This window comes from Rhea pennata, chromosome 7 (assembly GCF_028389875.1).
Source record: "Rhea pennata isolate bPtePen1 chromosome 7, bPtePen1.pri, whole genome shotgun sequence".
Taxonomy (NCBI): Eukaryota; Metazoa; Chordata; class Aves; order Rheiformes; family Rheidae; genus Rhea; species Rhea pennata.
In genome coordinates, this window is record NC_084669.1 from 14,539,287 (window position 1) to 14,554,161 (window position 14,875).

The following is a 14,875-nucleotide window of genomic DNA, read 5'->3' on the forward strand; positions in this document are numbered from 1 at the left end:
AAAATAGAAACTGAAGCTTTTATCACAGTAAAGCAGATCACTTTAGCTTTTTACATCCTCCTCTGCTGTGCCCATGTTAGAGCAGAGGCACAGCACACAGGATAAGCTAACAGTACTGCTGGACTGATTAGATTAGCCTGGGCTAAGAGAGAGGGGACGCAGCAGATGGGCTGCCACAAGGTGAGGCCCGTCCAGGCAGCAGCAGTGGAAAGGGTGGCAGCCAGAGCAAAACCAGCCCAAGCAAAGGCTCTGCCAGGCAGGAACCAAAACGTTGCAGCACTTCGCTGCAGATTTACAACAGGAACGTGGCAGGCCGATCCCCACTATCCATCTGCCTTGTCATATCAGCTGATGAAAAGCACACTCAGGCAATGAAGTGCTTCCAGTGTGCTCCAAGTGCTCCAGATAAGTGACTTACAAAAACCATTGTATTTATAGCCTGGACCCAATCTTACTCCCTAAGAAGTGAACAGGAGCCCAGCCACTAACCCTCATACACACAACAGTTCAGAAGTGAATATATGGGCTTGCAGAGTTGTTTGTTTGTTTGTTTTCCCTTCTCCCCCCCCCCCACTACCCACTTCCCAGCTGTGCCTCTGGATACCTTCCCAATCCCATACAAACACGACACATCCAAGGCTGTTTAATTGAGAGCTGGAGCAGTAACTCAGGAATAGGAATGCAGTTGAAGGCCAAAGGCGGTGCAGATGGGCTGGCAAGGGGAGGACATTCCAAACTCTGGCTTTGTGGAAAATAAGATAACCTCAGAGCAGGATGCTTATCAAATAGTATCCAGCTGGAGCACTGACAGTGGGTTTTAAAAAAATTTTGTCTTGGGACCGGCACCTTGGTCTGAATTGAAGCACCTCTCTTACCTCCCAGAGCATTTACAGCTCCCACTGATTAACATGTTCTAAACAAATCGCACTAGTCATCTCCATGCCTAAGGATTAATGTCAAACTGCAGGCACCTGTATTTAAAACCCACAGCTCTATTTTCTACATTTCTTGTGAGGGGAGGGACAAGGGGAAACAAACATATTTGAAAAAACTAGCTCTACGATTCCTGGTCCTGGGCAGACACAGCAACCCCCTCTCCATCATCTCACAGGAGATGGCTTCTAACTGAGCAGAGGTTAAGAGTCAGGAAGGAAAATCATCCTGCTACAGCCATGAAAGACATAGTACCTTGGACAAAAAGAGTATCAAATGCTGGATGCTGGGATGGCCAACCATTTCAGACATACGCCCAGTAATCCGTTACCTGAACGGCTTGGATGCCGGAGGTGCTACACACAGAAAGCAAACAAGCACTGGAAACGCTGGTGGAAGGAAAGCATCTGCCGAGTTTGCTTCGATCAGATGCAGGCAAGCACGCACACGTTTTGTAGATGGGGATGTGGATAGGAACACATAAGAGAGGCCCATATCCTCAGGAACACACTCTCTGCACATATCCCAGCTGACACCCAGCCTCCAAAGAAAACTGAGCAGTTGACTCAGGAGAGGGGAAAGGACCGCTGGCTGCCCTCAGCACTGGTCGAGACGTCCTTGTGACTTTGGCTATGCTTCATTTGAGCAAGTGATTCAGCTGGTCCTGCAGGTTTGATGATTGCTCAACACTGGGGACCAAAGAAGAGGTTCATGGTGAGATTTGCTCCCCAGATCTGCACTGTGCTGCCTGCACCTGAGAGACCAGCACAGCTCTAGCACTGATATGACAGAAAAAGGAAACCCTGGGGTCCCCTAACTGACCTCCAAGCATGAGGCAAACCTTACTTTGTACACCCATAAACAGACAGCTCTGTTCTACTCCACCATCTTCACCTATCAAGCTAACAGGCTCTACCACGTTAACGAAACAAATAGAAGTTTTAGCATAAATTGTTGCTTCACTCAAACTCAGCTCTTCAAAGCACTGATCTCTGCAGCAGCAAAGTGCTACCCTGCTATGTCAGCTTCTTCAAATACAGCTGCAGAAAACCTTTAGCTGCATTCTCCCCTACCCTACTCCATCACTCTTCCCGTTCCCATCAGCTTCTACACACAGTCTCCCAGGTTTTCCTGGCAGATGCTTGGCTGGGTACTCACTTCTTCTGAATCGCTTCCTGCCTAAGTGAGAAAAAGAGAGAAAGGAGTGTAAGAAAAAACAGAAAACCTCAGGGTTCATGTTATGTTGATCAAAAAGAACTTGATCAAGGGGTCAGGAGGTCAAAACTCTGGCATGTTTTTGGATTAAGTGCAGCAGCACCAGCTTCTCCTTCTTAGCCCTGGAGGTATCACACAATCTCAAGGGACAGCTGGTGCACAAGCAAGAGGAGGCAAAAGAATCTCAGCTCCCTGCCAGAGACTTCTCCATCCCAGAGGAATGGAGAGGGCTGGAGGATCCCAACTCCAGGTCCTGCCCAGTTTCTGGGAGCTGGTCCAAAGGGATCAATTGGAGTGGGCTCCATGCAAAGTCTCCACTACGCAAGGTCTTAGAGGAGGTGGGGAAAGGGGTCAAGGAACCAGCTCAGCACCCCACAGAGTACATCATGTCCCCTACTTACTGGTATTGTAGATGAGTGGTTATTATGGCCATTTTCCTTAAACTCTGTGGAGAGCAAGACAAGGAATTAATGTCTCTGACAAGAGATCTCAGCAGAATAACAGGGCAAGCTGTTTCAAAATGATGGATGCTTCCAGAGCTTCTGCTGCCCTGACAGTTCCAAAGTGGCTTATAGTAGCAGCTCCCTGCTGTAATCTCCGCAGGCTGCCATGTACCACTTGGAATAAAAAACCCTCTGCCCTTGAGAGCTCCCACAGCATACTCATCACCGTGTCATTGCGGTGCCATAGAAACACCAAAACCAGTAGAATCGCAGAACTGGTAAGGTTGGAAGGGACCTCTGGAGATCATCTAGTCCAGCCCTCAAATGAGTGGCCCATACGGGGATCGAACCCATGACCTTGCCATTATTAGCACCACGCTCTAACCAACTGAGCTAAACCTAACCCCCACAGCTCCAGTACCCCCAGTACCATGGGTGGTATGCTCACCAATCCCTTCCCAGCAAGGGGCACAAATAGTAAGTACTTTTTTCAGCCTACAGCCTTTCTTGCTTTCTGTTAAGAGATGGCACAGCTTACAGGCTGATTTGTGCCAGAGGTATATGTGTGTTTGAAGAAGCAGTAAATTATTCTGGCCATCAGCTCTGCTACCTGAATCTGTATGTTTCATTCCAGAGCTTCAGTCACAAGTCTGCCTCCCAGTTCCTATAGCCCTCCTCTTCCCCTTCCCACTAGGGGCACTATTGCTCGAGCAGACAGACAGAGCTTACATCTTCTGAGTGCAGGATGGCATCTTCTTGCATAACCATGTTCCGAGCAGCTTGACCCAGGAGCTGAAAGACAGATGCACAAACGACACTGAGAGGCAGCAGCAGCTCGGCGTTGCCCACCCACCCGGAGCTGCGCCTTTCCCCCTCGAGGGGGTACACCACAGAGGCAGCAGCAACTCCCCCTCCCCACCCCCGCCGAGGCTGCTGGGGACTCTCCGAGGGGTTGCACGCAGCAGGGGTGACGCTCAGCCCCCACGGATCGCCCGTGGGGCTGGGGCAGAGCCCGGGCCTCCTTTATCCCGGGAGACCTCCCCCCACTCCCCTCAACTCCGGACTACAACTCCCTGCAGGCGCCGCTCCCTGGCCGGGCATGGACTACACCTCCCAGCGTGCCTTGCGCCCGCCTACACCTCCCAGCGTGCCCTGCACCTCGCACGCTGCCCCACGGGGACGCCCGAATCCAGCCGGACTACCGCTCCCGGCGTGCACCGCGCCACGGCCGCCCCCGACGCCCGCCGGCCGCGCCTCCCTGCAAGCCTTGCGGCCGCGCGCTGCATGCCGGGCCCCGTAGTCCCCCGCCGGCCGCCCCCTCTCACCTCGGCGCTCCGGGAGCCCTTCAGCACCTGCTTGGTGAGGGCAATCACGTCGGTGCCGCAACTCGTCACCTTCTCGGTCAGGAGCCCCTTCACCGAGTGGCCGAAGCGGGCCTGGGCGTCCGCCGCGCCTCCCGCCGCTGCTGCCGCCGCCGCCATCTTAGTCGAGCCCCGCCTCAGCGCTCCGGGACGGCTCTACGGCGAGCGCCTGGGCTCAATCCCGGTCGGAAAGCGCAGGGGCCCCGCCCCGCCGGGCTGGGCCGGGCCGGGCCGGGCCGCGGTGCCGCCCGCCCCCGTCGGCGCCCGGCTCCGCCCGCGCTCTTGGCCCGCAGCCTTCTCCAGCGAGGAGGAGGCGAGCAGGTGCCGTGCCCTCGCCAGCGGACACCACCCTGCATGGAGACTCCAGCCTGGCATTTCCCGAGGAAATGGGCACTGCCCAGACCTGCCCAGTGCTCCCAGTGTCCCCAGACCTGCCCAGTGCCCCCAATGTTCCCTAGATCTGCCCAGTGGCCCCAGTGCCCCCCAGACCTGCCCAGTGCTCCCAGTGCCCTCAGACCTGCCCAGTGCTCCCAGTGCCCTCAGACCTGCCCAGTGCCCCCAATGCTCCCTAGACCTGCCCAGTGGCCCCAGTGCCCCCAGACCTGCCCAGTGCTCCCAATGCTCCCTAGACCTGCCCAGTGGTCCCAAAACCCCCAGGCCTGCCCAGTGCCCCCAGACCCGGCCAGTGCTCCCAGATCTGCCCAGTGCCTCCAGCCTGCTCCCAGTCCGTGAGGGGGCCCCCGACACCCTCCCAGCCCCGGCTGCCACGCTGGAGGGGAGACGCCGGGGCTCAGCCGACCGGCGTCCCCGCGCCCCCACCCCGGGGCCCTCCGCTCCCCTCCGGTCACCCCACCGTGCCGTGGTGCGGGCCCCCGGGGCGGCGCAGGCATTCGGCATCCCGCGGTGCCCCCCTTGCCGGCACCAGGCTGCCCTGAGGGGGCTGAGCCCCCCGGCCGCCCCCCGAGCCAGCTGCCGGAGCTGGCCGCGGGCCCGGCGGGCGGTTTCCTCCCCGGCCGCTGATAAGGCGTCGCGGCCGGCCGTGGGTCAAGGGGACGCCCCGACGGCGGCTATAAAGGGCTCCTTCGGCGCCGGGCCGCGAGCAGCCGCCCCGCCATGCTGCTGCTGGGCGCCCTGCTGCTGGCCCTGGCGCTGCTGTCTGCGCGGAGGCTGGCGCGCTGGCGCGCCGGCCCGGGGCTCAAGCAGCCCCGGAGCCTGCCGGCCCTGCCGCTCCTGGGGAGCCTGCTGCAGCTGGCCGGCCACCCCCAGCTCCACCTGCACCTCTGGCGCCTGCAGGGCCGCTACGGCAGCCTCTACGCCCTCTGGATGGGCTCCCACTACGTCGTCGTGGTCAACAGCTACCGCCACGCCAAGGAGGTGCTGCTCAAGAAGGGCAAGGCCTTCGCCGGACGACCCCGCACCGTGAGTCGGCCCGCAGCCCGGGCGCCCCAGCCATGGCAAGGCCACAGGGAAAGGACCCGGCTCCCGGCAGCAGGCGATCTCCTTTCCCTGTCCTGCCCAAGAGCAATGCGATCGGGGGGGGGGCACCCTTCTCTCTGCCCACCTTGGAAGACCCTGCCCAGCCCATGCATCCTCCATCCCCAGGGTGCCTGTTCCTCCCCGGGCCTGGCAGCATCTCGGTGCACTGGGGCCTGGGGTCACTGCTGTCCACGGGTCTTTGTACCACCAGGACACAAGGGCCAAGCTCCCGTCAGCCTCACTGCTCCCCCTAAATACCATGGCTGGTCACCCCGAGCCCCAAACCCCAGCTCTGCCCAGCGCTGATCCCCCATGGCACTCCCCAAAGCACTTGGCACAGCCTCCCAAACTAACCACCGCCCCCAGGCCATCCCCAGGAGGGAGGCAGGAGGGATTAAAACATTGAGCCACCCCTCTCTCCTCCCTAGTATCACCACTATCCAACGTACTGACCCCGCGCTTGCATTTGTGCAGGTGACCACGGACCTGCTGTCGCGGGGAGGCAAGGACATCGCCTTCGCCAGCTACAGCCCCCTGTGGAAGTTCCAGCGCAAGCTGGTGCACGCGGCCCTCTCCATGTTCGGGGAGGGCTCGCTCGCCCTCGAGAAGATCAGTAAGTGCCTCCCTAGCCTGCCCGGTAGCCCCCAGGGACCTGCCAGGCAGCAGCCAGCTCCACAGCGGGGCCGGGCAGCAGCACAGGGGCCAGTTCATGTTGTGCCACTGAGGACACCCACAGCTATGCAGGAGCTTGCAGGGGCTCCATCCTTCTTGTGTCTCCCTGCTGCACACGGCTGGAGCTTTGCTTTCTCCTTGATCCTCTGGGAACCAAGGGGTGACTAATTTTGGATGTATGAGAGGGTTCAGGCCATCCCTGTGACAGCCAGGGGCTCATTCCCCCTCTCTCTGCCCCATGGCCCAAGACTCTGCCCAAACCTCTTGGCATCCCCCAAGTTTGCCTACTTGGGGGCTGTTTCTCTCTCTCTCCTCCCGAGTGTTTTACTGACACCCTTCCACATGCATTTTTGTCATGCGTGTTACCAGAGCTTTGGCTTTCCTCATTGACAGCTGGGGAAACTGAGGCACGGAGCCAGGCGGGTGCTACGCCAAGCCTGGCAACGAGCATGGCCAGATGTCCGTGTCCTAGCACACCGGACGCGGGGAGGATCGCTGCCTCCTGGCATGCGCACAGCTGTTTGCTGACAACTGGGAGATGCAAAGTCCCAGACTCCTGAGTTCCTGGCTGCAGCCAGGAGGAAGTGTTGTGCTTCACATGAAGGCCTTGCCTGTCTTTTGTCTTCTCTGCTCCTTCCTGGCTCCGGGATGCTGCTCCTTGTCCTTGCTGCCCCTTTGCAGCCGCTCTGGGCTCAGCCCCACATGCAACTCTCTGCAGGCTGCTCGAGCTCAGCCAGGTGGGGAGCACAGGAGCACCCCAAGAGCCCTGGCTGCTCTTCCCACTGAGCTTTCCCAGAGGGACGCAAGCACAAGCACCATCACATGAAGTCAGCATGAGGCCAGACATCCCCAGCCTCCTCCAAAGTGCTCCAAGATTTTGGTATTTTGGGAAGGAGGTTATTCTGGGGGAGCAAAATAGCACAGCCCCAGCTCTGGCCTCGGCTGGGCTGCTAGATTGGGAGGGACTGGAGCAGGAGAGATTTCAGCCCAAAGTAAGGAGGCATTTGGCAAGAGGAAAGAGTTATCAGCTTCAGGCATGGGTGGAGGGGCACAAAAAGCTGTAGCCCCTTTTAGCATCCCTGAGGTAACTCACTTTTGGAATCTTATAGCACCTATGAGCTGTGTCCGGCCCCAAGCTGCCCTGCAAGCCCCAGACTGCCCCATCTTACTCCTTTGGGGATGTCTTGGGCCTCACCATCACCACATCTGCCCCTTGCCTGCCCCACAGTCTGCCGGGAGGCGGCATCCCTGTGTGAAACGCTCAGCACTGCCCAGGATATGGCCCTGGATGTGGCCCCAGAGCTCACACGAGCTGTCACCAATGTGGTCTGTTCGCTCTGCTTCAACTCTTCATACCAGCGTGGAGACCCTGAGTTTGAGGCCATGCTGGAGTACAGCCAGGGCATTGTGGACACTGTGGCCAAGGAGAGTTTGGTGGACATCTTCCCTTGGCTCCAGGTGAGTGGAGAAGGGCCCAAAGGGGTGTCCAGAGGGCAAGAAGTTGGGATGGGCCCTGCAGGTGGGGCTACCTGAGCCATTGGGGTTAGGAGGGTCCTGGCACAGGCATCCCATAAGAGCCAATATTGTGGTGGGTGCAGAACAGCTGTCCATGCGCCTGCGGATGCCTGGTTGAGCTGGAGGCCTTTGTGTGACAGCAATTTTCTCCCCCAGATCTTCCCCAACAAGGACTTGGCCTTGCTGAAGAGATGCATCAAGGTCAGGGACCAGCTGCTCCAGAAGAAGTTTGCTGAACACAAGGTGCTGGTGGGACAGGGAGGGTCTGACAAAGGGGAGCTGCGGTGGCGTGGCCCTGGTGTGGGGGCCTGTGCCCTGCACAGTCTGGCTCACATGTGGCCCACGGCAGGAAGCCTTTTGTGGTGACACCGTGAGGGACCTCATGGACGCCCTCCTGCAAGTGAGACTCAGCGCTGAGAACAGCAGCCCCCCAGCGCTGGGGCTGTCGCTGACAGATGACCATCTGCTCATGACAGTGGGGGATATCTTCGGGGCAGGCGTGGAGACCACCACGACCGTACTCAAGTGGGCTGTGCTCTACTTGCTCCACTACCCTGAGGTAGGACCTGTGCCCCAGCCCACGGGAGCAGCCTGGACTCCCTCTTGCACAGGGGGCATCAAGGGGCTTTGGGGTGGGCAGATGCCAGGAGAGATGCTAGACTTTGGAATCAAGCGGTATCAAACTGTGAGCTCTGTTTCTGCCTAGATTTCCACCTGGGATGTACTGGAGATACTGTGTGGACCCCATTGCCATGGGGAGCCCCCATGTACATAGGAATGCCTTCTCCAGGCTCAAGCCCTGCCCTTGTCCCTCGCTCAGGTCCAGAGGAAAATCCAGGAGGAGATGGACCAGAAAATTGGCCTGGCACGTCACCCCCACCTCAGCGACCGCCCACTGCTGCCCTACCTGGAGGCCACCATCAGTGAAGTGCTGCGCATCCGGCCCGTGTCCCCTCTGCTCATCCCGCACGTGTCCCTTGCTGACACCAGGTGAGATCGCCCAGGGCGCAGCAGGGATGCGGACAGAGACCACGGGGACTGACCCTCTCACTCTGTCTTTGCTCCGCAGCATCGGGGAATACTCCATCCCCAAGGGCGCCAGGGTCGTCATCAACCTCTGGTCCGTGCACCACGACGAGAAGGAGTGGGACAAGCCTGAGGAATTCAACCCTGGTGGGTTGCGTGCTCCTTACCTGTTGTGGGTTGCAGAGGGGAAACAGCAGGAGAGGTGCCAGGCTAATCCTGGGAGAGGCCCGGTGGCAGGAGGTCAGACCCTGCTTTGCCTCGGTTAGGGAATTTGTGCTGCCACTGCTCCAGCGCGGCTGTTCTTGCGGCTTGCGGGAGGGACATGTGAAATGAGTTTAGGCAGATCTCAGGTAGAGGGAGCAGATCTCTGCTAACTCCAGCGGTGCCTCTTCCCCTCGCAGGCCGCTTCCTGGACAAGCAGGGCCAGCACATCCATTCGCCCTCACCCAGCTACCTGCCCTTTGGGGCCGGGATCCGCGTGTGCCTGGGCGAAGTCCTGGCCAAGATGGAGCTCTTCCTCTTCCTGGCGTGGGTGCTGCAGAGGTTCACGCTGGAGTGCCCCCAGGGCCAGCCCCTGCCCTCGCTGGAGGGCAAGTTTGGCGTCGTGCTGCAGGTGCAGAAGTTTCGGGTGAAGGCCAGGCTGCGGGAGGCCTGGCGGGCGGCCTCGTGACGAGGCCGAGCCCCAGATCCGGGCTGGCAGGTGGGATGGGACAGGAGGGGCTGGGTGGGCACTGTGGGACCGCAGAAGCCACGCGCTGCCTGTCCCGCACGTGCGGGTCATCTGGATAAAGCCATTTCCAACTCAGCGGCTCTGGTTGTTTTTTGGGCAGGTGATGGAGGGCAGGAGGAGGTGGGAGGGTATCTGAGGCATCTGGTAGCCCCCAAAACTCCCGTGAGCGCAGGGCTGGGCAAGGAGGCCATCACCACAGCTGGCCCCGCTGTGGGGGCTGCTAACATGAACAGCCCTTCACCCTCCCCTTTGGGTGGCCCAGGCACCCGTGCTCCAGAGAGCAGCTGAACCCATCACTCAGGGATGAGGAGAAGCACCCAGAGGCCCCCAAACCGCGTGGTCTGAGCCCAGCAGGTCCCCCCCCGCCCAGCGCAGGGGGCAGGCGCTGGGGCTCAGCACCGAGCTCCGGGGGCTGCTGACATTGGCCCTGCAGCGCCGTGGCCTTTCTCCCCTGGCTGCCCGCCTCGAGCGGCGTAACCTGCCTGTAACGCAAGAGGCCGTGTTTGCTTTCGCCATAAAACACGGTGCCACCGAGGGCACTGTGCAATTAGGTTTCTGGTTCTCTATTACTTGCCCTCTTAATATTTAACTAAATAGCGACACAACTGTGGCTCTGAGCATCCAAAGGAAAAGCAGCTGGAGCTGGAAAGGAAAACCCAGCTCCCTCCACTTGCTGGTGCCCACGACCCAACTCCAGTGCTGTAGGAAACATCTCCACGTATCTTCCTATTCCCTCCTCCTCACACACACACGAATTATCTCTTGCTAGCAGGCAGGAAAGCCAAGAGAACAAACCAACAACCCAACCAACCACCCTCAATCCCTCCTCACCACTAACTTTCTGCTCCATGTTTCAATGTTTTATAGTTCACATTTGCTCTTGAATTGCCACCAAATAGCTCTTGCTCAGTCTCCTCTTTGCTGGTATCTGACACCCAGTGAGTCCCTTTAGCCTGCCCAGGACACAGCAGAACAAAGGAAGGGCGATGCCAGGCGCGTCCTCCCCCTCCGAGTCCATTTTTTGGAGGGGTTCAGGATTTGATGGAGGAGCTAAAGGAAGAACTGCGACATGCACAGGGCTGAGCGCCTTGGGAGGGCACGTGGGCTTACCCAGAACCACCGGCTGTCAGTGGAGACCGCAAACAAAAGCATGTTTTTGCTTTAAAAGAGGAGGTTGAGTTTTTAATTAACTCTCGATTTTGAACCTTTGACCCACGGCCACAATTTCACTTTTATCACATAACAAGCCTGTTTTTTTTTTTTTTTTTTTTTTTTTTTAAAAAACAAAAAACAAAAAACAGAGCTAACCTTAAGAGTCTCGTGATTTCTGCAGTAGAGATTGAGAGCCAAACCACCCCTCAGGTACAGCCTGGTTTGCCATAGGAAATCCCCCAGAGGAGCAACCACAAATTAGTTGTGTTTCAAACACGTTTAAAGTTCTGCATCATGGTTTAACACGAGGCAGAGCTGCCCCCAGGGCAAGGGGTTTTGCCCAGTCCCCTCGCCCCAGCACCTCCGTGCCACTTTGCCCTGAGCCGATTTTGCCCGTCCTCTGCAGTTCTCTTCTCCATGCAAATCTCTCGTGGCCTTTTGCAGTGGGGACGAGTCCCCAGCAGCTGTTAGGGGAAAAATACCACCGCAGGTTTAATGCCTGGCGGCTTTTGAGTAGCTAAAGCTGCGGGGAGCTTCGCGCTGGCTCCTCGTGGCTGGGCAGTGATGGAGAGGGCACCGGCTCGACGGGGACCCCAAACCTGCAGCGGAGACGGGCTGGCAGCAGGGGCAGCGGGGCGCCAGGCGAGCTCAGTAAGCACAAACCTCAGGGCACAGCCGTTCTGCGACCAAAAACAAGCCGAGAAGTAAATCCTCCGTCTGCAACCCTCCTCCTCCTCCCAGCGCACGCAGACTTCGGCCCTGCGGGGCAGCCTCCCCCCTCCCTTTCCTACACACAGGGAACGAAAGGGGGAAAATAACGAAAATAACACAAGCAGACGTACAAATGCCAACAGGGCGCAGGATACAGCGGAGGAAAATTGCAAGGTTGCTCCTCGAGGGGGAGTTTCCGCCCGCTGCGCTAGCACAGCATCGCGCGACAGCGCCCAGCAAACACACAGGCGAGACTTCCCCCCGCACCGGGCAGCGCAGGTCGGGGACATCCATCCTGCTGGAGAATTCTCTCTTTATAGTCTCCAAAACCTGAAAAACCCTCGAGGAGCAGTAAAACGACCCCACCACTGCTTGCTCCTGACCTTGTATGATTGGCGCACCAACTCACCTTACTTCCCTGCTGGGGGTACCTCAATGTCCGGGGGAACCGGGGAAGTTCCTCTGCCTTAACTGGAGAGGCAGCAGAGGTAACAAGATTTTTGCTGTAATTACAGCCGTGTTGGCGGGAGGTCTCGCGTGGGCAGGAGGTCACCAGCGTGTACAGCAGGAAAGCCCCGCTCCCTAAGCACCGGTGTCCTCCTAGCTTCCTTCGCCATGCGAGAAACAAAACGGAGCCACAATGCGGTCAAGAACTTTTACGGGTGGCACTGAAGATCTTTAATTCTCTTCGCAAAAAAGTGATCAGTGAACACAGCAGCTGATAATTCTCAGGGTGGAAAACATGACACAAGTCTTATTATTTTTTTAAACAGCAGTAAAAGACCAGTCCCTGCTTCCAGTCACTTAGTAGCGGGGCTGCACTGCGCAGAAATCCAGCCCATCTCTTGGAGTAAGCAGCGTAGTACAAGCTAGTCTCCCATCACTCCCACGTAACACGTCTTGGAATGAAGTCTCCTGAATCCAAACCAAAACCTTACGTTTTTAAGGGCATCCTAATACACAGACTGAAGTTGTGTTTCCGAAGAGCACATCTTGACCTGCTGCTTTGATGGCAGGGCAAGGCTCGGAAGGGCAAAGATGCGAGATTCTCCTTCAAGTTGCCCTGTTAAGATTTGCTTTCTTCAAACACGTGGGTGAAGTACTGAAATGAGCCCCACTTACTTCGTTCCATCAGCTACATCCAGGACAGTGCTACACACCTCCAGTTAAAATAAACAGAAAAAAACAAAAAAAAACCCCAAACAAACCAGAAGAAACCAAATACGGACAGATCACGGTCTTAGCTCACAAAATGACACATACACAGACGCAAGTTATCAGAAAAGGCATTATATTTTGGTTTCCAACTTATTTAAAACTGATTTTGGTTTTCTATCAATCAAATCTGAGTATGTCTGAGTTCAGTTTTCAATCTTTTCCCCCACGACAGTAATGATCTGGCCATCCACAATTATAAAAGGGATAGGGGAGAAAACCCGAGAAACAAGATACATAGTGTGAATCGTGCTCTCTTCCACATGAGAAGAGAACTTCAGGGAATGTTAGTTTCAGCTCTTTTTCTTTTTCTTTTTTTCCCTTCAGGTTACTTCTAACAAAAATCTCTACCGTTTATTAAAGCAAAGCTACAGTAAATTTTCTTGCAGTCTTACAGCAGGTTTTCATATTACCAGTAGGACTCGCATGCATGAATTGCAGTCACACACACACACACGCTCACAGACATTATACAGTAGCCAGTTGCCACCATAAAAAAAGAAAAAAAAAAAAAAAAACACACCCAGACACTCATTTCTAAGTGGTCAACATTAAACCGCACCAAACTGTTGGATCAAAAGAAAAAAAAAATACTGCACAGGTCTTCCACATCTACACGGTAAGTCATCCCTTCGCAATGGACGGAGCTCTCGTCTCCATTTGTTCAACATGCATCGCTGAAGCTTGAAGGCACACTGGCCAGAGAGCCCTGTTCTTTTTTTTTTTTTTTTTTTTTTTTGTCATCTTAACTCAAGTGTGCTGCTCTCGGGGTGCAAAAAAAGGAAAAAATAAAGCCAAGCCCTTTTGCAGCACACCGGGAAAAGGTCATTCGGAGACCACAGTACTTGGAAGGCAGCCCAGCTGCCTGGATTCTACTTCTAGCTGTGCTCTTGGAGGCATTGAAGGAATACATTTGTCTTCAAAAATTACATGTAAAGGCAAATTTCTGCAAACCCTCTCTTTCCAAACTACTTATAACAGACTAACACTCCTTCTGGAAGAAACTGGTCCTTCAGTCACCAGCTTCAAGTGGGAAACTTCCTACCTGCTCTTAAAAACTGAAGCACCAGAGATTATAGGGCTGATGTGTTCAGTCACTCATCAGCTTTGGGGAAAATTTAGTAACAACAACAACAGTTAAAATAAAAAGAAATCCACAATGCCTCAAGAGCACTAAATCATACCAGAACTCTTGGGCTACTGACTGCCGGCACTGTCAGAAGCAGCTTGCTTCTGGGAAGACACCTGGAGGTTGAAGTCTTATGGTGATTTCATATCCTCCCGGGGTGAGATTTGCTGAGCTTTACTGATTGCGAGATAAAGCAGTGTTCTGGAAAACTAAACCCAACAAACTGATAATAACCATCACCAAAATCACCATTGGGAAAGTTCTATTTGTCAGAAGATCTCATTGAGAAACATCAGTCCCTGCCTCATGGAGCAGGAGGGACACAATTAACAGAACCCAGAGCGACCCGTCCCCCACAAGCCGGACCTTCGGGGGTTAGTCCCCGATTTATATATGGAGGGGGAGGAAAGAAAGAAAGCAAAAGAAAAGAAGAAAAGAAGTTGCATCACTTTTTCCTCCTCTTAAAAGTTTTAATCCTCTCATTTCACTTTTATTTGTTTGCTTTTCCCCAGATTCTCCCTTCCACTCTGCCACCTTAGCTGGGGGAGTTATTGGTACGAGAGTTTGGAGAGTCCTGCTCATTTATTGTGTTCAAGAGTACACACACCGGCTGCCGGGGCAGGTGGTGGTGGCTGTGTTCGCGGTGCTGCTCTTCTGAGGCATTAAAAAGCCCTTCCTCCTCGTCCCCGTGGGGTCGCCCGCTGCAGCTGTCGCAGAAGTCCAGGGGCCCATCCAGAGCGTCATCGATGAACTCCTTGAGGTCGTCGTCGTGATGGCCCCGGTTGCAAACGCAGACTTCGATGCCCGAGTCACCTGTGAAACGGCGCTGCCTGCCCGGCGTCTTGTCCTTGGCGTCGGGAATGGCGCTGCTCTGCTCTAAGCTCTCAGAGCTGTAATCTTTCAGCAGTTCCTCCTTGCACTCCGCATCCTTCTCGGGACCGGCCCTCTCCTCTAATTCAGCTTCTGTGCTGGTACCGCCGGGCTCGACGCTTTGCATTTTGGCAACTGCTCGTTCGACCAGCACGGCGGAGGGCTCGGGGTCGCCGAGGCTGGGGGAGCCGGCGCTCTCAACGCTGCCGTTATTGCTGCCGGGTGCCGATGAGCTGCTCTGTGCTGGCTGCAGGTTTCGTGGCGTATCTGGGATTGTGCTGCTGCTGCCGGCCGGGACGCACTGCTGATGTAAGGCACTGTATGGTGGTGGAGGGGTTGGCGGGCGGTTCACCACTTCCTCATAGGGAGGTAGTAAATAATTTGGCAAAAATCCTAAAAAACGGGAGGTAGCGAGGAGAAGTTATTT

At 56.1% G+C, this 14,875-nt stretch overlaps 3 protein-coding genes across 11 annotated transcripts in view; 1 reads left to right on the forward strand and 2 right to left on the reverse strand.

Annotated features, from left to right (window-relative positions):
• Positions 1 to 6: 6 nt before the first annotated feature.
• BORCS7 (BLOC-1 related complex subunit 7) lies at positions 7 to 4,088 on the reverse strand. Its single transcript, XM_062580500.1, has 5 exons — positions 3,917 to 4,088; positions 3,321 to 3,383; positions 2,550 to 2,593; positions 2,092 to 2,112; positions 7 to 1,622 (listed from the first exon to the last, which is right to left on the reverse strand). The coding sequence occupies exons 1-5, from the start codon at positions 4,070 to 4,072 to the stop codon at positions 1,571 to 1,573; spliced, it is 336 nt and encodes a 111-aa protein (XP_062436484.1). The 5' UTR covers positions 4,073 to 4,088; the 3' UTR covers positions 7 to 1,570.
• A 977-nt stretch (positions 4,089 to 5,065) lies between these two features.
• On the forward strand, positions 5,066 to 9,416 carry LOC134142758 (steroid 17-alpha-hydroxylase/17,20 lyase). The gene is made up of 8 exons (XM_062580235.1): positions 5,066 to 5,371; positions 5,903 to 6,041; positions 7,329 to 7,558; positions 7,772 to 7,858; positions 7,965 to 8,174; positions 8,436 to 8,605; positions 8,685 to 8,788; positions 9,043 to 9,416. Exons 1-8 carry the CDS (start codon positions 5,066 to 5,068, stop codon positions 9,309 to 9,311), a joined length of 1,515 nt encoding a protein of 504 aa, XP_062436219.1. The 3' UTR covers positions 9,312 to 9,416.
• A 3,092-nt stretch (positions 9,417 to 12,508) lies between these two features.
• Positions 12,509 to 14,875, reverse strand: part of WBP1L (WW domain binding protein 1 like) — a 57,465-nt gene continuing 55,098 nt past the window's right edge. For all 9 annotated transcript variants that reach the window (XM_062580102.1, XM_062580101.1, XM_062580105.1 and 6 more), the window contains one exon: positions 12,509 to 14,841. In XM_062580102.1, the coding sequence (XP_062436086.1) occupies positions 14,114 to 14,841 (728 nt within the window). In that variant the 3' untranslated portion in view covers positions 12,509 to 14,113. The remainder of the gene's footprint in view (positions 14,842 to 14,875) is intronic.

Coding starts and splice junctions, on each gene's coding strand:
- BORCS7 (XM_062580500.1), bottom strand. CDS start 4,072: ATGGCGGCGGCGGCAGCAGCGGCGGGAGGCGCGGCGGACGCCCAGGCC. Junction 3,384..3,916: donor AGGGCTCCCGGAGCGCCGAG/GTGAGAGGGGGC, acceptor TCTGTCTTTCAG/CTCCTGGGTCAAGCTGCTCG. Junction 2,113..2,549: donor ACCACTCATCTACAATACCA/GTAAGTAGGGGA, acceptor TTTCTCACTTAG/GCAGGAAGCGATTCAGAAGA.
- LOC134142758 (XM_062580235.1), top strand. CDS start 5,066: ATGCTGCTGCTGGGCGCCCTGCTGCTGGCCCTGGCGCTGCTGTCTGCG. Junction 7,859..7,964: donor AGAAGTTTGCTGAACACAAG/GTGCTGGTGGGA, acceptor GGCCCACGGCAG/GAAGCCTTTTGTGGTGACAC. Junction 8,175..8,435: donor ACTTGCTCCACTACCCTGAG/GTAGGACCTGTG, acceptor TCCCTCGCTCAG/GTCCAGAGGAAAATCCAGGA.